General features: G+C 36.2%; 3 protein-coding genes and 2 non-coding genes across 5 annotated transcripts; 3 read left to right on the top strand and 2 right to left on the bottom strand.

The window, feature by feature from the left end:
• Positions 1-2,408: 2,408 nt before the first annotated feature.
• Positions 2,409-3,145, top strand: LOC120769979. The gene is made up of 4 exons (XM_040097055.1): positions 2,409-2,468; positions 2,534-2,682; positions 2,755-2,929; positions 2,996-3,145. The coding sequence occupies exons 1-4, from the start codon at positions 2,409-2,411 to the stop codon at positions 3,143-3,145; spliced, it is 534 nt and encodes a 177-aa protein (XP_039952989.1).
• A 3,194-nt stretch (positions 3,146-6,339) lies between these two features.
• Positions 6,340-6,411, top strand: Trnat-ugu. Its single transcript has one exon. It is a non-coding gene; the product is annotated as a tRNA-Thr (tRNA).
• Positions 6,412-7,305: 894 nt separating this feature from the next.
• Positions 7,306-7,377, bottom strand: Trnat-ugu. Its single transcript has one exon. It is a non-coding gene; the product is annotated as a tRNA-Thr (tRNA).
• A 3,831-nt stretch (positions 7,378-11,208) lies between these two features.
• On the top strand, positions 11,209-14,275 carry LOC120770065 (SET and MYND domain-containing protein 4). The gene is made up of 7 exons (XM_040097185.1): positions 11,209-11,632; positions 11,690-11,885; positions 11,948-12,292; positions 12,357-12,599; positions 13,249-13,584; positions 13,646-13,985; positions 14,081-14,275. Exons 1-7 carry the CDS (start codon positions 11,314-11,316, stop codon positions 14,273-14,275), a joined length of 1,974 nt encoding a protein of 657 aa, XP_039953119.1. The 5' UTR covers positions 11,209-11,313.
• A 190-nt stretch (positions 14,276-14,465) lies between these two features.
• Positions 14,466-21,582, bottom strand: LOC120770066 (integumentary mucin C.1). Its single transcript, XM_040097186.1, has 3 exons — positions 21,448-21,582; positions 20,574-21,381; positions 14,466-14,861 (listed from the first exon to the last, which is right to left on the bottom strand). Exons 1-3 carry the CDS (start codon positions 21,448-21,450, stop codon positions 14,704-14,706), a joined length of 969 nt encoding a protein of 322 aa, XP_039953120.1. The 5' UTR covers positions 21,451-21,582; the 3' UTR covers positions 14,466-14,703.
• Positions 21,583-23,834: the final 2,252 nt, after the last annotated feature.

Below are 23,834 nucleotides of genomic sequence, written 5' to 3' on the forward strand. Positions count from 1 at the left end.
ATATTTATAATAATAAATAAATAAACAAATATGTACCATTTTGGTCAACCACGTCTTCCATTTTTCCGCTAGACACATTACCATCAGTGTAAAACTTTCTTCACTCGAAATCGAAATTGCGAAATTTCCAGAACGGAGGCGAGCGAACCATTGTTGTGCTACACGAACCGATACAGCTCGTCTCCGTAAACTTCACAAATTTCATTGATGGCTTTCCCTTTTTATACAAAAATTTCAAAATATAGCGAATTTCTTCATTATTTTAATTAATTTTGTGAACAGCTGTAAAAGGCTTTTTCGATTATCCAAATATTGCTGTCGTTCAAAAAGTATTGCTGAAGACCGCAATCTTTAGATTCCAAGACGTTTTCAATAATTGGGACTGTCTCAAACCACAACCTGGCGTACTTTGAGAAGGTATTTAGGCTTGCATCCGTAAACAATTGTTCTTACTCAAAACCTGAATCCATAGGACCACCCTAAATGTCGTGAATTCGCTGATTTTGCCTTGGAACAACTCGAAAACGATAAGGATTATTTTAAGAAAATCATTTTCTCCTCATCGTAGAAGTGCGAAGAAAATTCACAAATTATTCATTAACAACCATTGCACCACTTAAATTGATAGTTTGATAAAGTTTTAGGTCTGTTGGTAACATCGGTTCGTGCTTCTTTCGAAAGGAGGCTGGTGATACCGTTAGACCGATCGATGATAACCAACTTTTTATGACCGCAATTGGAGAAAGTTGATCTTTTCAACACCTGGTTCCAACAAGACGGGGCGTTGCACGAAAAGTTCGGAGGCTCGATGATTTCAAGAAATCGTGGCATTAAATAGCCTCCAAGTAGTTGTGATTTAACACCATTAGACTACTTTTTGTGGGGTTACTTGAAGTCATTGGTCTTTAATAGTGAGCCAGACTTTCTTCAAGCTTAGATATCAATATTGAACGTGCTATTTATGACATGCGATTTGATTTAGTGATAAAGTACTCGAAAATTGGGTTCATCGAATTCGTTCCTGCAAAAGAAGTGGAGACCATGTGAATGATGCCATATTCAGAACTTAATTGTATCGATTGTACTTCACGTTAAATAAAAAACATTAGAATTTCCTTAACAATTAGTGTGTGTTTTTTTTAAGAAATCATATCACTCTTTTTGAGAAACCCTCTAAAACCTTCGTGGCGAGAAAAGTCGTTACGTACATAGATGAGTCGATTTAGTGATGCCAGTCTGCCTGATCGATATTAATCGATCAATATCCACCTTGTTTGGGTAACATTTTTATTTCACAAGATATCTAAAAGAGATTTAAGCCGGATTATATCCAAATATAATATCATATATAGTTGAGATCGGACAACTCTAGCATATAGCTGCCATACAAACCATCCAATCAAAATAATGCATGGGAAACCTATTTATTTGTGAAAGATATTATAGCTTCGGGGCAAACTAAGTTAATTGTTTTCTTATTCTTTAATTTTTTTACTTTCCATTCAAATTTAGTATTTAATTTTCATAAAAAACGCTCATTTAATAGCGATAATTGTTCCACAGTGTTCGGGTTATATACCAATACAATTATTTGGTCGTGTACTTGATGTACGAATGTACATGTCGGATTTTTCCATGCTCATACTGGAAGTACATATGTATATTTATACCCTGAACAGGGTATATTAAGTTTGTCACGAAGTTTGCAACACCCAGAAGGAAGCGTCGGAGACCCTATAAAGTATATATTTATATAAATGATCAGTATGTTGAGCTGAGTCGATTTAGCCATGTCCGTCTGTCTGTCCGTCTGTCTGTATATATACGAACTAGTCCCTCTGTTTTTAAGATATCGTTTTGAAATTTTGCAAACGTCATTTTCTCTTCAAGAAGCAGCTCGTTTGTCGGAACTGCCGATATCCGACCACTGTAACGTATAGCTGCCATATAAACTGAATCAAGTTCATGGGAAACTTCCTCATTTGGCCATACTGTTCACTCGATAGTAATTACCGAGCAATAGATTATTCGGGTTACATCAAATCAGTTGACGCTCGTCGGTACTTGACACGAACAAGAATGTTGTGTATGGTCAGCTGAGTCGATTTGATTGTGTTTTTGGCAGGAGTATTTGATCTGTCTTAACCATACTCATTGCAGCTCTTTGCTACTGTGCATATGTACATATGTATATACAAATATGAGTAAAGGTTCCGGTATTTGAAATATTTTGGTAAAAAATTGCCTTTTAATTGAACTATTAGGTTATTTAAATCATCGGCCACAACATTTATTTATTTCTGATAATATCAATACATTATATGTACATATGTATGTATGCGCATTAAACACCATTTAAAACTCATTTGAGTCGCATCAGCCATTCAAGTCGGTCCAATGTGCGCAAAATGTTGATATTTTCGAAAACGAGTTTCTTGCTTGCAATAATAATTGGATGTGCAGAAGCTGTAAGTTTCCAAAGCCATAAGTTGTATACAGTTTTAATAAATATATATATCACATACGTTTATAGAAATTTAAAATGACAAATGTGAAATGCCTTTCGACGAACGAATCGTTTGCCAAGTTCAAAACGTGTCGCCTGAAAGCCGTAAGACGCAACATCAATGAGTTATCGGTCTACGTAAAGTTGCTGCAATTGCCTATTGATAACGTGAAGGTGTGTTGACAAGTGTAGTTTTATTTTATGTTTATTTTTTGTTTTATATATTAACCAATTTAAACCCCTTACAGGATCGTTTTACAACTGAAGAAGCGCAATGACTATCGCAACCGCTCGATTTATGAATTTGGGGTTGACGCTTGCGCTTTCCTTCGCAACAAACGTCGCAATCCCTTGGCTGACTTATTCTACCAATTTTCGGGTCTTAAAAGTCACAGTAATGCAAATCACACTTGTCCTTATGATGTAGGTATTGGGAACATTTAATCGATCTTATTCAAAAACACAAACTTTCAATTACTTTTCTTCCAGCACGATATTATTTTGGATCGATATTTTATCGATGATAAATTCTCCAGTTTTATACCACTGCCCACAGGATCTTATGAAATACAAACCCGTTGGGAAACTGATGGCGTAAAGCGAGTTGATGTGAACACTGTAATTGAGGCATATGACTAAAAATTATTAAAACTTTCCAAGATTTGTTTTTAAGAATACATAGCAAAAATTAATTAATGCTTTTGGGGGATTAAATTTATTATTTGGTTTATTTATTTAATAAAAGTATAACGGTTTTAACGAAAAAGAAAACTCCAGTGCCAATGTTTCGTCGCCAATCGGGGATTCCAAGCGAAGCCAGATCCTTCTGCACCTAGTCTTTCCAACGGAGTGGAGATCCTTCTCTTCCTCTGCTTCCCCGGAGGGTACTGCGTCGAATACTTTCACAGCTGGAGTGTTTTCGTCCATTCGGACGACATGACCTAGCCAGCGTAGCCGCTGTCTTTTAAATGAACTATGTCAACGCCGTCCGCTTTATCGTTATCGATTGGGGAATCGGGTTTGCCATCTTCTGGTGTTATGCATTCACTGCCATTCAACAGGATAGAGAAGGGTTCCATGCATAATTTTAGTATGCTTTGGGCATCGGTTACTATAACACCTCTGCGGGTTCTACAAAAGTATGCACCGGCCTTAAAACCTTCTGTTAGTCGCCGCATTTTTTCGTAGAATTTTCGAGCTCTGTAAGCAGAGGGAATCCTTGTTCCATATTTCTTCAAAAATGAAGCCAGCCATTAAATTACAGTCAATGGCGAACGCTATAGAGCCATGATGAATTACTTTTTCGTGACTGAATTGTAGGATGTTGATGTGCACGACCTTTGGTTTCAACAAGACGGCACTAAATGGTATACAGCCAACAAAACATTCAATTTATTTAAGGCAACTTTTGGTGAGCGCATTATCTCTAAACGTGGGCCTGTGGCATGGCCTTCAAGATCGTGCGATTCAACACAGCTTAACTATTTCTTGTGAGTTTATGCTATTTGCTTCTTTACGCAGTTAAGCACGAGCTGATTGAAGCTTTGAAAGAGAAAGTGGTTGACTTGGCTGGAATTTATTCTAGTCGGTCACAGCGGTGACTTACCCGAAACTCTTTTTAAAACATAAAGGCAAACCCTTGTCTTTATAATAAATCTCAATCTGGACCATTATATCAAATTATGAGCGTTTTCTTTGGTTTTGAGCGCCACATGTCTAAAAAAAACACCTCACAGTACTGATCTATTTTTATTCATACTGTGACCAGGGTTTATTTAGTTTGCCACGAAGTTTGTAAAACCCAGTCCCTATAAAATAACGAGCTGAGTCGATCTAGTCATGTCCCTCTATTCCTATACGTATGTATACGTGAACAAGTCCCATAGCAGTTTTGAGATATCGACCTGAAATTTTGCATGCCTTCTTTTCCTCTCTACATACTGCTTATTTTTCGGAACAGCCAATATCAGACCACTATAGAATATAGCTGTCAATTAAACGGAACGATAGGAATCGATTGCTTTTATGGAACACTTTTTGGGGGGCTAAGGGAAGTATTGGTAAGATTCAACCCATTTTTGACATACAGATATACCATTATAAGAGAAGGATCATCCCTTAATTTCAGTTATATATCCCACACATTAACCGCTATTTTCGATCAAAAGTCAACTATAGGAACCGGGGTTTACATATTCGGTACCTAGGGTCTTGAACAGTTTTGGTTAGATTTGAACAATTTTCGGTCATAAGATGGCAATCACTAAAGGCATTATTCTAGCAAAGTTGTATCCCGTTATATTATATGGTCCTTTATTTGCATACTGGAAAGTTAAAAAATCAAGTGGCGTTAAACAATGTGTTATATGGGAAGTATGGGTGTGGGTGTCCGATTTCGTCTCCTGCTACTGTTCGCTTTAGAAATGGTTCGATTTCATTTCTTTTCAGCAAAGAATCGTAGATGTTAATTCGGTTCATCAAATTTTTCACAGATTTCACATTTCACATGTGGTACCCAAACATAGAGCTTCTTTCTATATCCAGCCTTTTTTAAATGCTTAGCAATGTCATGCCTGCTTATGTGACGGTCCTGGTCACTCATTTCATCGAATTTTTCAACGATAGGTCGACCAGAGCGGGGTGCATCTTTCCCCGAATTTTGAAGCTTAAAATCTCACCTTTCCAACACAATATTGTATGACACAATGTGATTGGTAGCACTGGAGATATACGACTGCAACACATCTACACACGACATCTACTGACAAAATACGAAAAAACTTTTTCGACGACCCAATATAATACTCTGCAGCCACAGGTTGCAAAGGAATAAAGGTACGGAAAGTTGCCACGGCTATCACCTTCACTTAACCAGTACATATACAGCTGTAAGCCCGGCCAAGATTTCAAACGAGTTTTCTGAAACTAATATGGAATTTCTACCGCTTTCTACCGCTATAATGGGAGAAGGGCTTACACTTGTTTTATACGGTAATATAGGGCAAAGTTAAACGTCACTAACAAATTTGTATCACCGGCACCAAAACTTAAGAAACTGCTCTCAATTAAAAAAAAAAAAAAAATATGGAACAATTTTTCATCAAATAACATTTAAAATATTTATTTTTTACGTGTAATTACTAAGATCGATGGCAAGAGATCCCTTGTTGTGGGGCTCTTAACAGGCCATTGCCCTATTGACGGCCACACAGTAATGCTATGGTATGGAAGAAGATGAGGTAGAAACAACTCAACACTTCCTTCTTGTTTGCCACGCGTTTGAGAGATCAAAACTTAAATTAAACGCCTGTGCAAAATTTGTATTGGCTACTAAGCGTTTTGCTAATTTAGAATTTCGAACACAGAAGTTCTTTTCTATGGCCTCACAAAGGATTACGTATTATATAGTAGTCCAAATGTGATCTTCGATCAGTCATCTAACCTAACCTACTTGCAATTAAAAAATTGTGAATTTCGGAACTACATAAATTGCCTAATATTATGATTCCTCTACTCTGTACACTTACTGTTTGAATTTAGGAAAATAACTGTATTTTTCTTAGGATATTGATGTGTTTCTCCACACCCAAACGACTGTGGAAAATACTAATAGTAATTCTCCCTCACTTCATATCTTCAACATTTCGTTTTATGCTTCCAAACGAAACATATGTTTTTGGCGTTATCAAACCATCACAATGTTTATTATTTAATGAATTTTGATTAGCAGTTGTCTAGCTTTTCGTTTATTTGCTACATTTATATTCTAAGCTACACTTTTATTTGCTAAAATTTGAAAATATTGAGAAAAATATTTTTCGCGAAATTTGTGAGCCTCTTTAGCTCAGTGGCAGAGCACTGGTCTTGTAAACCAGGGGTCGTGAGTTCAATCCTCACAGGAGGCATTGATATAAGTAAATTTGTTTACTTTTTGATCTAATATAATAATATTACAAGTAGATACATATATGTATGTATGTACATATGTTTGTATGCATGTTTAATATGCACAAAATATTGACTACGAATGCCATTTCAACAATAGTCTTTTCATTTCAATATTATTTATGGACTTTTTATTCTGATTCTTACCTGCCCAGTAATGCTAAACCCTTTGCCAAATAATAGCCTCATTAACGAGATTTTCAATTTATTATTCCAAAGTCAAAATGCGCGTAATTAATCTAAAAGTTTGCAACCCCTTAAAATAATTTTCGCCTTTACATTGTTGTAAAGCAGAAGGGTTGCTAAGTGCGCAGTACAAGAGAAGAGGGTTTTTTGCAGAAATCGCGAAAAATATTAAAATGCGTGCGGTAATAATAAGCATAAATCAAAGTGTCTGCATATGAGATGTGTTTGGAGGGATAGGGTGGTAGGTAGGTGACACTTATCGAATGGAGTATGCATTAGCATCAAATGATATCGAAGTAAAATTTGCCACTTAATGGACCCATATACATATTTACATATTTTATAAAGAACTAAAAGTATTTATTTTTTGAATTTTATTTTCTGCAAATTAGAAATGGGAAGATCGCAGTCAGTTAATCAAACGCTGACAGTTGTTAGTCCAACTTACATAGTATGGAAGGAATTATATTTTTAGAATTATTTTTTAGAATAGAACAATTAATTTCCCTTGCACAAGTACATTTTTTTAATTATTTTCTTTTTAAGCATAACCCTTCAACTCTTCATAACCCATAATTTCCACAAATATGTTGTACATATGTACTTACAGTACACTTGTGTTGTATATAAAATAAACAGCTCATAAAAAATGCTGTTGTATTTGTCTATGCCTCCTGTGAGGATTGAACTCACGACCCCTGGTTTACAAGACCAGTGCTCTGCCACTGAGCTAAAGAGGCGCTTGGGGCTGATGGCGCCAAATTAGCAACGCGACACATGGTGAAGAATATAGTACATGTCTGTGCGTGTATGAGTGTTGCCGCCAAAAATTATCTCACTGTGGCCTAAAATAGAAATTTTGCAAGAGCTGGAAGAAGTTTAATTAAAGATTTTGAAAGCTTCTAGTTGTTGTTATTAGTAGGTTAAAGTCAAATATGAGTCACTGTGCTTCGCTTATCGAAAGTGAGCATCAATATACATATAATTAGTTATATAGATGAGTATAAGTAATGTATGAGTTATAAGTAATAAAAGTTCTATGAGCTTAATATGACGTCTGCGAATAAAAAAGTGGTGCTTCAAAGTCAAAGTTTACTTTAAATAGTAAGGACCGTTTCCACAATGTCTAAATAGCAGCGATCTATCAGTTAAGTATTGGTTAACTTAACGAAAACTCCATCTTTCGGTAAAGAACCAATTTATAATAATTAATTATCAATAACCACAACTTAACTGACAGATGCCGGCTAACCAGACATTGAGAAAACGACTCTAAGTATATTAAAGCCATAATAAAAGAATTAAATTTTTAGCATTTTCATCGCTTTCAGAATATTTTACAAAAGGTTTAAAATAAATAAATAACTAATAATTAATTAATACGTTAGCATTCAACTTAAAAACATTTTCAATCGAAAATATTATGAAATATTTTTCAAAACTTTTTTTTTTCAAAACTTTTTTTTTCAAATTTTAAACACTAATTCTTTACAAAAATTATTACTCTATCTGAGCGAAAACAAAAATTCCCTTTTGAGCGCTTTCAAGTGTATTCGCAACACTTTTTAGCGGACAGACTACTTTTCGAAGATTTCAACCTTTCGTTTTCTGCTAACGAGTTGCGTACGCTAGATGTCGCCTAGGCAACATGTTTACCGAGACTGTCCAATAGAGCGCGCTAGTGTTTATAAAATGTTGCTTTTTATTGAGATGATCAGATAAGCCCCCGAATTCTTGTTTCCGTAGTTACCGGTATAACCTCATAGTAATATTTACAAAACACATTTGTGTGTTCAGATTACAACCATTTTCAGTATTAAGTTTCTTAGAACGTCAAGGATTATTCTTCCAAACTTTCGAAAAGTAAAAGTTTGTTCTTAGTTGGCTAGATTTACGGCAAGTTAGTTACAATTAAGGGGTCAGTAGGGCAGTGGCGTAGCTACAACTTCGGGCGCCCGGGGCCAAGGATGTTCTGCCGCCCCCCTTTATCTACCTACCTACAAGTTTCATGAGGTGGTTCGAACAAAAGTGAATTTTTACAAAATATCTGCGATATTAGGTACATATATAAAATTTAGGAACTAGAAGCCACGCAAATTCTGAAGTTCCAAAATTCTCACAATACGGTTTTTGAGGAAATTGATAGTAAATTTACAAGACATCTTATTAAAAGCCATAGAAAAAACACATTTCCACAATTCGCAGGAATTTTTGCCCGAATTGGAGTTTTTAAATACCATTTTTGAAAATTTGGAGAAATAAAAGTATTTGTTACATTCAAAGCATAGGGTAACTGTGAGAGTGACACGTCGCTAGAGAAAGCTAGAAAACTGCATCTTTAAGTCCTATCACTATTTTTAAGAAAGATCTAAGCCAAAAGATATAAGTAAGACAAATTCAAAGACTGAAGAGTATTCGAGTAAAAATTTATATTTTTCATTGTTATTCAGATTATTACATTGTGAGTGTTCAACTCTTGTCTTTTTTATAATAAATTTTGTAAAAAAATTTGTGGAAGTATTTTTTTGAATATTAAGAAACAGCTAAGATCGTTTTGCCGCCCCCCAAGACGTTGCGCCCGGGGCGACAACATCGGGAAAAATTAAAAAAAAAAAGTTAATTACTTTCTTATTTATCAATATTTTTTTATGATTCTAGTAGAGACGATAACCATTCATTTGATTAACAGTTCCCATAGTTGTGAAAACCATTTTCTGCAAAGGAAGTGTTCTGTGAGTTTGATTGGGTGTATCCGACTGTTCGTATGATATATGTATATGTATATTTCTTCTTGACATACTATATATAGTTAGAAGGTTGTCAGTACCAGTCAAGTATGCATATTCCTGTGTTCTAGAGAACTTCATCGCTTACTGAAAATATCCTCACACCTGATACATAGATGCTCTGGTTGTACTTAATTCATCGGATCTCAGACTTCCATGCATGTCCATAAAGCATACATAAAGCGGTTTTTGGAGGTGCAGAACTTGAGTTTTAAATATAACTCTCAAAATTTAATGGAATGACTTAAATTAGTTATAAAATGTATGGTATGAGTGCTCAAAGATGTTCTGTTTTATGTAGGGATTCCTCAAGCTTTTTAAAAAATATTTTACTTATACAATTATCGCAGTTCGAATATTTGAAACATGTGTTTTGAGCTTTCGATAATATTGGACCGAACTTTTTTTCCCATATGTGGCATGGGTTTATAAAGGGTTTTTTGGACATGTTGCTTTCAAGATGAAATAAAAGGCATATAATTTAGTGTTATGGGCAAGGCTTTAGCTTTATTATAAAGTATAGGTTTTGCAAATTGTTTACTACCTTTTGCAGGAATTCGGTAATGATGAGCTGAAAATTCTTTTTCAAGTAATAAAAGGTACCGACCCAAGATTATTTAAATAAATTGGTTGTTTCGATGGCCGTGTGTCGTGCAGCGCCGTCTTGTTAGAATGAAAGATCGTCCACATCAATACTCTCCAATTAAGGCACCAAAAAGTCTGCATAAGTAAAGATGGCTGTAAAGCTTTCTCCATTCAATGTAACTTTACGTTCGTCTTCATTTTTGAAGAAATATAGGCAATGATACACTCTGTTCATAAAGCATGCCAAACAGTGAACAGTGACTTTTTGAGGATGTAGCGCTTTTAGGACGCTCGGCTCCAATTCTTGCACAAGTTGCAATTCGTAAGCTCTCAAAGAAAGACCTTTCCTCAACACCTTCATAAAGTGGATGGGCACAGTTTCAATTGTTGCGCGCGATAGCGAATGGTCTCATTCGGGTCTTTTTCCAGACTCTGTTCCACCGCAGCAACAGCAACTTCGTCTGAGAAAGCGTATTATAGATTATCGTAGTGTGAAATGGTCCAATTATGCTTGAATTACCAACTCTGCTGAGCGATTATGTCACACCAATATTGGAAACATCACCCGAGGCCCGATGATTTGTAAAATTTGTGAACGTGTTTCCGGATAATGTCTGTTCATTATGAAATGGCAGACCAAACTGAGTATAAATCTGTCAAAAAGACCAACACTGAAAAAAGGATTGCCTCATTGAGAACCAAAGGTCTAAAAAACAAAACATCCTTTATTTAATCTATTTGACAATATGTGCGACTATACTTAGATAATTTTCCTAGTTCTTATTAAAATTTAAACACGTGATCACCACGAAATATCGTTCGCTGTGCCGGCCGCATTTGCCTTCCAAACCGCCTTGAAAGTGTAGAGACGATACGAACAAAACAAACTAGAGATACACATGTAATTCTTACCATTTTCTTTCTATACTCTTAAGATTTTTATTCTGATACCACCGACCGCATCTTGTTTTCGTGGCTGTTTTTGTTTGTAAACAAAACAATTTTACTATTCTTTTTGAAGCTGTGGTAAGTAAGAGAGAGCGAAGCTTTCTCTGAGCATGGACGCCTTTCTCTTCGTTTCGACAGAATGCTCTTAAGGAATCTAAAAATATATTCGACTACAGATACTGAAACACCACGTTACGGGCAGATTTTCCACATTTTCAGTTTGGCTGCAGTTTTGTGAAAGAAAAGTTCTACTATTTATATTGGAAAGATTAAAAATATATTCCATAAAATATTTATATATAAATTGCTAAGCATTGCTATCAAAAGTCACCACACTTCATAGTACCTTCAGTAAAAATGACTTTGATTGAGAAAACCGGCTTCTTCCCCGACTACTATCTTAACCTGAAAAACTCGCAGTCGGACGTTTTTGATGTGCAGATTGGTAAGATAGCTGCATGTCGCAACGATTACGAGCGGCTGACATTTGTCGAACAATTTCCCGGTATACGTGAGCACGATGTACAACTGCAAGTGAAAAGGGAGTTCGCTGGTAAAAATGCCGACACTGCAGCACAACTCAAGGAGAAGGGTAATCAGGCGTTCAAAGCAAAAAATTGGTTCGAAGCTATGCTTTTCTATACCAAAAGTTATATGGCATTGCCAGAGGACAAAGGTGAGTGTCAAAAGAGGTTCACTGGTTTTTTTTTTGCTAAAACTGATCCCTTTTTAGTGAATGAACGTGCCATCATCTTGGCTAATCGCTCTGCCACCCTCTTTCACATGGAGAAATATGATGAGACGCTGATTGATGTTCAGCGCTCCATCGATTTGGGTTATCCAAAGGATCTCATATACAAGCTGTACGAACGTCAGGCCCGTTGCTATATGGTAAAGAAAGCCTATCCCAATACCATAGCTTCCTTCAAGTGAGATGTCTTCACTTTAAAGAAATATTGTTGTCAAATATTTATACGCTTTTTAATTGTAGAAAATGCATCACAGCTTTGGATGATGCCAAAGTGCCTTCGGATCGACGCAGCAAATTGAGCTTGGATGCCATGACCATGATAAAAATGCTGGAAAGAGATCCTCTGACGGCTAAACAGGCTGCAAGGCAGCAGAAATTCGGTGAAGCTAAATTGACAATGGCGATACCCGATGAAAAGGAGTTTCTCAGCGATAATGTGCGCTTCGATCAGAATCCGTCGGAGGGCCGTTTTGCGCGTGCCGCCACCGATATTACTGTGGGCGAGGAGATATTGGTGGAAAAACCATTTGTAGCGGTGCTCTTGGAGAAATTCTCCAAAACACATTGCGATAACTGTTTTATTAGGTAATTTTGTTTGCATATATTCTTAAACATAAAGCGTTTTGACGTGCATAATTCTTCTTTTCAGAACGGCTATACCTGTGGTTTGTCCAAAGTGCGCCGATGTGCTCTACTGCTCCGAAGATTGTTTATCCAAAGCCAGTTCCACGTATCATAAATACGAATGTGGTCTCTTGCCTACGATTTGGCGTTCCGGCGCTTCAGTTAATTGCCATATGGCTTTGCGTATTGTTGCCAATAAGCCTTTGGAATATTACTTGAAAATTAAAAATGATATCGAGAAGGATTTACCGCTCGAGGAAATTCTTAAGTAAGTACTGCATGATTTGTTTTATATACTTATGTACGTCTATACACAATTATTTTACCTCAAATAATCTTGGATTTTTAAAAATTACCATAACCATAAACCCTTATATACGACTACCGAATCGACAGGCAATTGAAATTAGCATTTACAGCGGAACTTTAGATCTAACTGGTATTGTAATGACAGACATACATATATAGTTGTGTCATATACTTTCGATACTTACTGCCAAAGACATGTTTAACCTTTACTCTCGAGATTATTTTGTCGTATGTCGAGAAGCTTGGCTTAAAAAACTGTCATCCAAATGCGAATTGTAGTAGAAACTTGGTACCGAAGCCATAAATATAGTTTTCCGGTTCTTAGATTCGTTCACTTGCCTCTAGAAAACTCTTTATCCATAGCACTAATTCTTAATATCCATATTGCCTGAGCAGAATGATCTACTTATATATTTATATTTCTTATTACTATATAAGAAGATATAGAGAGTTTCTTGTAATTACATAAATCTCCATTTTGCTATCGTTAGTCAAATATTTTACACAATGTATGCCAGTTTATTTAATTTATACCAACTGTTTGTTCGATTCACTACTCCAAAAGGTCGAATACTGTTATTATTACTTATAAACTCTTTATACCACAGACTACCTTCCGATGACTACAGACGCGTCTCGCATCTGGTACGTCACGAAAAATCGAGACCAGCGTCCAATATCTTCCAGCATACACTTATGGCACGCTTTCTAACCAAGTGTCTAGCAGAGGCTGGTTACTTTGGTGAAACACCTAAACCTGAAGATCTGATCACTATTGGTGGCATAATATTGCGCAGTTTGCAATTCATACAATTCAACACACACGAAGTGGCCGAATTGCATGCAAAGAAGGCCGATGGCAATGAGAAAACGGTCTTTATTGGCGGTGGACTCTATCCGACTTTGGCGCTCTTCAATCACTCCTGTGACCCCGGTGTGGTGAGGTGTGTATTATGTATGCCATATTTATAAAAAAATTGATTTTATATTTTTATTATATCCCAGATACTATCGCGGCACTACCATACATGTGAACACCATACGTCCCATTGAGGCGGGTCTGCAAATCGCCGAGAATTATGGTCCCATTTATACTCAGGAAGGGCGTGAGAAACGTCAGGCGCAACTCAAAGAGCTGTATTGGTTCGATTGCACCTGTGATCCGTGTCTGGAGAATTGGCCCACCTTCGAACATATGCCGACCGATATCATACGCTTCCGCTGTGATGGCCCCAAAACGTGTAGGGCTATAATTGAGGTGCCGTCAACGTGCAATGATTTCATGATTAAATGCGTGACTTGCGGCGAGAGCACCAACATTTTGAAGGGCCTCAAAGTGATGCAGGTGCGCATGCATAAAGTTTTTGTTTCGCTTTTCAATTTTATTGTTTAGTATTGTTTCATTTTATGATATGTTAATTTATTGTTTTTATTTTTTAGGATACCGAATTGATGACACGCACCGCCAAGCGTCTCTACGAAGCCGGCGACTACTCAAAGTCGCTGAATAAATTCATTGACTTACTAAAGATCATGTACGAGGTATTGGCACCGCCCTTCCCCGATTTTTGCCAGTGTCAACAGCATGCCAAGGACTGCTTCCTGCACTTGGGTAATTTCTATAATCTCAATTAAAGCGTAGTTATGTATACTCATGTAGCTAATTGTTGTTGTGCCATTGTCATTAGTAATGAAATTCGAGTTGGTTGCGCAGCAATTTGTAATTGTGTAATCATTGACATTCAATATTTATTAAAGTTTTATTTTCAGCTATAAATCGTTTAAAATTTTTATTTACAAACTGACGAACAAATACAGGCATACATAATATTAAATAATGGAAAAAATTGCACAACATTGCATATAAAATTGAAAAAAAAAATCGTATAAAATAATTTACAGAAATATACACAAAAGCTATATGCCCGATACTGAAATATGTTCCACGTGCTTACTATTTTGCTTCAATTTTCACTGTACAATTTACAGTCACCACTACAATTGCAGAGCGTACATTTCTATATATATGTATGTATATATGAACGGGTCCATGCATCTGTCCATTAGAAGTACAGCCAATAATTGCTGTATGCATTCGTATTTTTGAACTTTTGTTGTTGCGTTTGTGTGCAGTAGGTACGATTGACTTTGTTGCAAGTGGCGTAGCTGACATTGTAGTTGCAACAACGATAGCATTGCTGATACGTTACATATTGCCAATCTGTGGAGTGAGAACAAGGGAATAATATTAATAAAAAACAAGTAAGGAAGGGCTAAGTTCGGGTGTCACCGAACATTTTATACTCTCGCATGATAAAGTGATAATCGAGATTTCATTATCCGTCATTTACATATTTTTCAAATACCGTATTTGTGTGAAGTTTTATTCCGCTATCATCATTGGTTCCTAATGTACATATACTATATAATATTATACAGAGAAGGCATCAGATGGAATTCAAAATAGCGTTATATTGGAAGAAGGCGTGGTTGTGAACCGATTTCACCCATATTTCGTACATGTCATCAGGGTGTTAAGAAAATATTATATACCGAATTTCATTGAAATCGGTAGAGTAGTTCCTGAGATATGGTTTTTCGTCTATAAGTGGGCGACGCCACGCCCATTTTCAATTTTAAAAAAAAGCCTGGGTGCAGCTTCTTTTTGGCATTTCTTCCGTAAAATTTAGTGTTTCTGACGTTTTTTGTTAGTCGGTTAACGCACTTTTAGTGATTTTCAACATAACCTTTGTATGGGAGGTGGGCGTGGTTATTATCCGATTTCTTCCATTTTTGAACTGTATATGGAAATGCCTGAAGATAACGACTGTGTAGAGTTTGGTTGACATAGCTATAGTAGTTTCCGAGATATGTACAAAAAACTTAGTAGGGGCCGGGGCTACGCCCATTTTTCCAAAAAAATTACGTGCCAATATGCCCCTCCCTAATGCGATCCTTTGTGCCACATTTCACTTTAATATCTTTATTTATGGCTTAGTTATGACACTTTATAGGTTTTCGGTTTTCGCCATTTTGCGGGCGTGGCAGTGGGTTGATTTTGTCCATCTTCGAACTTAACCTTCTTATGGAGCCAAGAAATACGTGTTCATCATGATATCTCAATTTTTACTCAAGTTACAGCTTACACGGACGGACGGACAGACAGACATCCGGATTTCAACTCTCCTCGTCACCCTGATCACTTTGGTATATATAACCCTATATCTGACTCTTTTAGTTTTAGGACTTACAAACAACCGTGATGTGAACAAAACTATAATACTATCCTTAGCAACTTTGTTGCGAGAGTATAAAAAAAACAAATAGGGAAGTGCTAAGTTCGGGTGTAACCGAACATGTTATACTCTTACAACTAGTAAGAATCAACGCCAGGGATGTAAAACCCCCTTAAGATGTACTTAAATCGTCAAACACGGGAGGATCGGAATCTAAGCAATTTCATATATACATATACTATCTAACTTATACTGGCCGACTTATTCCGACGAAAATGATTATACATATGTTGTATATGGGAGGTGGGATAGTATCGGCCTAATTTTATCTATTTTTGATAATACCACATATTTTTTAACATGTCACATACTATAAAAATGTTCAATGGGTTTCATTAAGATACCTCACATACAATCACCAGTTATATGGAGCCAAGTCAGGCGGAATTAAAAAAATCCTGATATTAAGTTTTCGCCCGAATTTTCTATTTTAAGCACACAGATACACTGGTATGAGTAAAACGCTGTCATTTCCTTTAAGAACAATTAAATATTGACCGATATATCCAGCAAAAAGTTAACTGGAAAATCGAAAATCTTTATATCAGGTATACGGGGGCTCAGGGAAGTATTGACCGGATTGAATCCATTTTTGATACACATAATGATTTTTGTCAAGAAAGGATTCTGTCTGAATTTCAATTACATTTCTCACACATTGACTGATATTTTCGATCAAAAGTGAACTATAGACACTGGGGTTCACATGTTCGGTACCTATACCTCGAGCAGTTTTTGTTGGATTTGGAAAATTTTTAGCCATAAGGTGGCATACTCTAAAGGCATTATTCGTGCAAAGTTGTATCCCGTTTTATTAATTGTTTCTTGATTTTTGTACTGGAAAGTGAAGGAATCAAATGTAATCTAAAATTGTGCTATATGGGAAGTAGGCCTGGTTGTTATCCGATTTTGTCCATTTTCACAATGTGACATGAGAATGTAAGAAGAATGCCACATACTAAATTTAGTCTAAATCGGTCTGTCGGGTCCCGAGGTATGTGATTTCACCAAAAAGTGGGCGGTGCCACGTCCATCGTCCAATTTTCATACTAAAGTCCTCTCATATCAACTCGGAGGTAGATATTAATATCTCTGACGTAATTAGTTAGTCATTTATTGTATTGTTTATTATATTTTAGTAGTTTTGAATAGTACCGTTATATGAAGAGTGAACGGCATTATCTTCCGATTTCTTCCATTTTTACATTGTTTTGGTTGTAGCTTTCGTAGTTTAGGGGATGCGTACATCAAATTTATTAGAGGGTGCTGCCACGCTCACTTTTTCAAAATTTTTTGCCCATAAGTGCCCCTTGCCATTGCGATTCCCTGTGCCAAATATGAGTTTAATATCTTCATTTAGTGCTTAATTATATCACTTTACAGGTTTTTGGTTAATGGCAATTTGTGGGCGTGGCAGTGATCCGATTACGAACTCCTACTTTTTTTTTGTACTAAGGAACTTTCATCAATATATCTCAATTTTTACTCAAGTTACGGCTTGATCGGATGGATGGACAGACAGACTGTCACCTGGATTTTAACCATTCTCGTCATCCTGATCCGTTTAGTTTTACATTATATGTATATACAATCGTTAGATGAACAAAACTGTAATACTCTGCATCAACAGGTTGCGAGAGTATACAAATGCCTTTGTATTAGACTCTACTGAGCCATTGTCAGGGCTGCCAATCGATTTAATGATCCAATTAATGTTTTGAAAGTAATATGAGTTGTAAAATAATTGAAACGACATGGAGCACTTTTCAAAAATCAACTAGCATATTATCGCAGATGCGCTAACGCGTGATTAATTTGCTCTAATAGACTGGGTATAGCATGCTGTTAAGTATATTTTATGTAGACATGACAGTTCTTAAGCTTTGTTGCATGTTACAACATGTGTTACATATAAACAGTTGAGGGGGTAACAGATTGTTTTTAGCATAGCAGGGACACAAAAGGCAATTAAATATTTATAGCGATGATAAGGCGGAATGTTCAAAATATTTCCATATAATTTTTCTGTATTCTGTTATGTATGTACTATATGTTAATTAACATTTATGCCACCTCTGTATTTAAAATGCTCTGTTTGTTTCTATAAATCATCTCATTTTGAGAATTTTGGTTTCGAATTAAATAATTAAAAAAATACCTTAGAATCTCTCGCCAAGCGTTTAATTTTTTTGTCCATATATTTTTATTGGTGATAAGAATCAGCGAGATGTATAAAAATGGCAGCAATTCAGTAGAAAGTTTGTGTGTATAAAAGTTTTTGATGCTGTTCAATGTAAATATTATATTTTAAATGTTATGACTTTCTAAGAAATTCAATGAATTCATGAGAAATTTGTATAATATTTGCTTACTGACCTTAATTTACCAAAAAGTACATAAAAAATATTAGGGTGTGTAAAAAAAAATTGAATATTTTTCTTTTCGAATGGTATCTTGAAAATAGCTTTTTTAGGCACATCTAAGAAATTCTCTTCAAGTGTGATCTTTTAATTGTAAATGGAAGGTTAAAGTTTTCCCTTTTTACTTATTATCAGATAAAAAAATGCATATGTGACCTGGTCTACGGAAAGGGGGCTTAGATGTCAAAATTAATGAGATAACGAGAAATAACGGTGAACGGAGAAATAACGAGATAACGGTATTTCCCAGAAAACTAGTTTTCGCACGTTAGCTCCCTTTTCGTAGACCAGGTCACATATGTTGTTTTCAGCTATTACACTTGAAAAAATCTGTCGTTCCATAGATTCTATATAAAAAATTTACCGCTTTACAAAAATGGTCCCTAAATTCCTTAAAGCATTTATCTCTTCTATTTGACACTGAGCGCACAACAAATCAATCGACTATTCATTTTTGCTTATAGAAAAATCTTATAAAAGAGCTAAATTTGGATCATTCAGTTTGTATGATCCTTACGTACGTATTTTCATATATACCAGGTGTGTTTAGATAATAATAATTTCAATAGCTCGCGTGTTTTTTGGAGTTCATTTGCCAAAAGTTTTCTTTGTGTTGATATATGGCATGCCCTTAAGTGCGATAACATTTTCAGCTACTTATATTTATTGCTTATATTGTCTATAGCAGATGCTAAGATTAGACGTGTTTTTATGAGCTCGGCAATTTTTGATTGTTGGGGTTACATGGGTTTACGGCTTTCAAAAATTCGTATTTTTTATTAACTTATAAAATTCTACAACACCTCTAGAATGTTGTCCAAAATTTTCATTTATGATCCGAGTAATAGTTTCGGAGATACAGCCCTGAGAACTTGTGCGCTCGAAGCTAGCTAGGCTAAGTGCGCCGTCTTTAAACGCGTTTTTCTTGAAAGTGTGTTTTTGAAGTTGGTTGGCAAGATTTCTCGAGAACTACTTAATCGATTCTCATGAAATTTTACCCAGGTCTTCGGGATACAAATCCTAAAGACTTGGACGAAGGATTTTCTTTTTTTCGATTACAATTATTTGAAGAAAAAAATGTTACGAAGTTTTCACTCAAATTTTAAAATTTGAAAAATCTAATTTTCAATTTTTTTTCCTTCGTCCAAATTCTAAGTTAAGGTTTCAATTTTAAGACGTACTTTTTCACTTTAGATGATGCTGTAATAAGTTATACAGCCAATACGGGCGCATCTTTTTTCCGTGAGGTCACCGGAAATGGTGTCGCAAAGGCCGCGTTTAAAATATTTTTTTCCAACAATTTCAGAATTTCTTTGTTAATGGTATATATTTGTATCAATAAACATTTCTTAAAAAATATTTAATTTTTTATATGAGAAAAAAATTGTTGAAAAAAGGCTGTTTTTCTTTTACCCGAGGAAACTCATGTAACTCCTTAAAAGCTCACACTTCATTGCTTGTTATTGAAGGGTTTGAAAAACAATAATGCCCGGGTCTCCATATTTGGAAGGCATAGCTCCGTGTGACTATTCCCAATAAAATAAGGAGAATTTTAACGGGCACTAGTTTTACAAGATAGATGAAAATCGCCGAAAGAGCCACGGGCTATCTCAAAAATCGAGTTTGAGAAGTGTTTCGAGAATTGGAAGTAGCGCTGGGATAAGCGCACAAACAAAATGAATGGGGATTATTTTGAAGCACAAATGAATTAATTGTGTTTTGGAAAAAATAAAATTTCCCGTTTTTTTTTTTAACACAACTCGTATACGAACAGACAGACTTGCGTAAATTGACTCACCTCGTCACGCTGATCATTTATATATTTATTTTATAAAATCTCCGACGTTTCCTTATAAACTTTGTGGCAAACTTATTATATTGACTTCAGGTATTTTGGAAATTGGTACGAAACTAGGCCTTTTCGAACTAGTTAGTTTTCAGCCAAATTTAGTATTATGCCGACTAGTTTGATGATTCATCTTAAAATATCAATAATAAGTACGCACACAAGCACATACTAGATACACAACTTCGTATTCCGACTGAATCGTGTCTAAGAAAATTTTGAGAATTCAAAAGCTAAGAATAATTTCCATATTTGGTTTTTCATACTCATATGTACTCACTCATATGGTAATAACGCAGAGATTTTCGTATGAATGCATACAAAAAAAATAATATAAGAAAAGTTAGAAGAATTTGGACTTTGCTACTTACAGCCGCATTTCCACTGCAGATGCGGTGAACTACGTTGCGAGCGGTAATAGCAGCCACTTTGTGGATAGTTGGGCTTTGGTGGCTGAGTCCATGGTTTGCCTGGACGATACGGAGGGTAGCCTGTTGGTTTGGTTGTGATCACTGGGGTTATCGTGGTGGTGGTTGTTGGAATAAAGGGGAAAGGTTTAGGAGTTGTTGGAACAAATGTGAAAGGTTTAGGAGTTGTTGTTGTGGTTGTGATCACTGGGGTTATCGTGGTGGTGGTTGTTGGAATAGAGGGGAAAGGTTTAGGAGTTGTTGGAACAAATGTGAAAGGTTTAGGAGTTGTTGTTGTTGTTGTGGTGGTGGTGGTTGTTGTGTAGTCGATATTCGTTGTAGGCGTTGTTATTGGTTCTTCTTTTGGCGTGGTAGGCGGAGGGCTTGCTGTTGTTGTTGTGGGCGTTATGGTCTCCTCTGTTATAACAACGGTTGTGGCGGGAAGGCCCTCAGTTGTTATGGGAGGCGCTGTGATGGTGGGTGTTTCTTTTGTTGTTGTAATGGTTGTAGTTGTTGGTGGATCTGTAATGGATTCACTCGTAGTTGTTGTTGTGGGTGGCTCAGTGGTCGCTTTCAACGTAGTTGTTTCTATTATCTCTGGCTCCTGTTCCGATTCCGTCTCCGGATCCCAAACCAGGCCGTCTTCCGGCTCCGAAACCAGGTCCCCATCCGGCTCCAACACCACACCCGACTCCAAGGGAGCTGGTTCGAAATCTTGCGTCAAGGCGAAATTCAAAAGCAAAGCACCGCACAATATGAACAACACTCTCGCCTAGTGGAGTAAATTTGCAATTTAGCTAACTTTAATGAACAATAATTTTTTATTTTTTACAATTACCATTTCACTTTCTTTTAGTAAACGCGCTGTTAAAAATTTTTTAAGTTCGCTTTTTGTTCAAATAAAAAACCGCCACTAGCTGTTTGAGGCGTCTTCTCGCCAACAGAACTTCTTTCCTACTGGATTGCACGACCACTGTCGTCAAATTGTATTCCCTCTGAAATATTGGCTTAAGCTCAGCGTCGCGTCGCGTTGCGCTGCCTGGCAGAATTATCGCGCACATGTGAACGACGAAATATGATCGTTTTCAGTCAGTCACACACTTCATACAAGTTCGCTTGTTGTTGTTATTGTTGGTGCATTGTTGTATAACCGCCAGCATTTTAGTGCAAATTCCTTCGTCATGAAGTTGATAACTCGCGGTTAAATTAATTAAACGCCTTGACATATCGGCAACGTATATTTTTCGGGCTTAAATCCATCGGCTTCTACAACAAACACATACGCAAAAATATTCACCTACATATTTACATATTATGTTTGGTTGTATCGTGGCGCGCGTATTTTTTGCATAAACTACATTTAAACACCTTTGGCTTGTAAACAATGCTGGCGGAGTTCGGCACCTCAGCTTCTATGGAGCTGCAACCGCTTGCTGCTCTTCACCTCGAAATGCGATAGGCCTTTGCGGGCAACCGATATTGCCGCTAGACGCTCGATGTTCGGTGTATCGGTGCAAAATCGGTGAGTAATTCGCTCAATTGTATGTCTGTTTAGCCGGCTAAACTGTTGATAATCCAATGTTCATGCTTATATACACACATACATACATATGTACATAGTTGGCGACAAGTGTGGCAAAACAATACAAATTAAAATAAATAAACTTTGTTTCTCTATAAGTATATACATAAGTATGTACATACATACATATGTATGGCCTAACATATTTTCAGCTAATGTGCAGTTTAGTGCCATTCTGTGTAAGTTTTGCACTTGTCATTGGAAAACACTAATTCAGATCCATATTTTAGAGATTTGCAAAAATTAAGTTTAAGTGTTTACAAATACTACACATACATATGTATGTATAAGTATCTATATACGACATATGCTTTAAAAGGGATTTGAAAGATTTTTAAATATGTACACTGAAAAGCAAATAAGGAAGAGCTAAGTTCGGGTGTAACCGAATATTTTATATACTTACAACGCGGAAGTATCAAAGCGGGCGCAATACTAATACATAGGTGTTGTTAAACCTTATATTAAACTAGCTTGGTCGATATTCTGCTGTGGGCAAAATATAGTAAGACTTTATAATTTAAATTTTGCACGAGAACCCATTGCTCGAAATATTTTTTGCCTAGGTTGGTATCACTGTCAGAGGCAACTGTGTCAAATGCCACTTTAAATCCTTAGTGTTCAGTATGCGCCTGTCTTTCTGAAGTACATAAAGTGCATTCGGCGATATTTACGTTGAGTGAACTTATTCAACAAAGAAGTTCCATTAAATTTTGTGCGCGAAATCAAATTTCTTAAACGAAAATGTTCAGAATTTCGGAAAAGGCCTTCGGTGATAATTATTTGTTGCGAGCTAATGTTTTTGATTATTATAAATTATTCAAAGAGGGTTCAGAACGCGTTGACGACAAACTACGTCAAGGACGACCATCAACATCAACTGATGATCAAGACGTCAATAAAAAACGATTAATAGTCAGATATCTTACTGGTATCGATTTTGAAAGATCATTTGGGCCTGAGAAAAGTGAAAGCACGATTAGTTCCAAAATCACTTACTTTTTTCGAAAAATAGCATTGTGTTAACTTCTACGAAACTGTACATCCCGACTAGCAGGATGTCATAAAACGTATTATTATTGGTTACTGGTGGCCGAAACCGAAAAAACCATGTCAAAGCAGGTTAAAAATCATGGTGATGTTGACAGTTTTCTTCGATTATCGAGATATGGTGCACTCCGAAGACTTTTCGACCGACCAAACTGTCATCAACAAATAATATTTGGGTGTTATGCGTCGTTTGTGCGAAGCTATTCTTAAGAGGCCGGAATTATAGGCTTCTTATTGAGTTTTTCGCCAAATTTTCAATTAATATCGTGCCGCAACCACCGTATTCGACTGATTTAGCTCGATGGGACTTCTGGCTATTCAGCAACGAAGAAACCGTTTTGAGTCAATTGAAGACATTGAACGTGAATCCCTACGCGCATTGAAGGGTATTCCCGAAATTGACTTTAGCAACTGTTTCGAGGATTGAAAAAATCGTTGGCACAAGTGTATTAAGGTCAAGGGGGATAACTTTGAACGGGATGATAAAGATTTTGAAGAATAAATTAAGAATTTTAAAATTATGAATAAAATCTTACTATTTTCTCCTTCTGCTATGAGCAAAGTCAACGGAAAGTTCGAAAATCTTTATGTTA

Source organism: Bactrocera tryoni, chromosome 3 (assembly GCF_016617805.1).
Source record: "Bactrocera tryoni isolate S06 chromosome 3, CSIRO_BtryS06_freeze2, whole genome shotgun sequence".
Classification (NCBI taxonomy): domain Eukaryota; kingdom Metazoa; phylum Arthropoda; class Insecta; order Diptera; family Tephritidae; genus Bactrocera; species Bactrocera tryoni.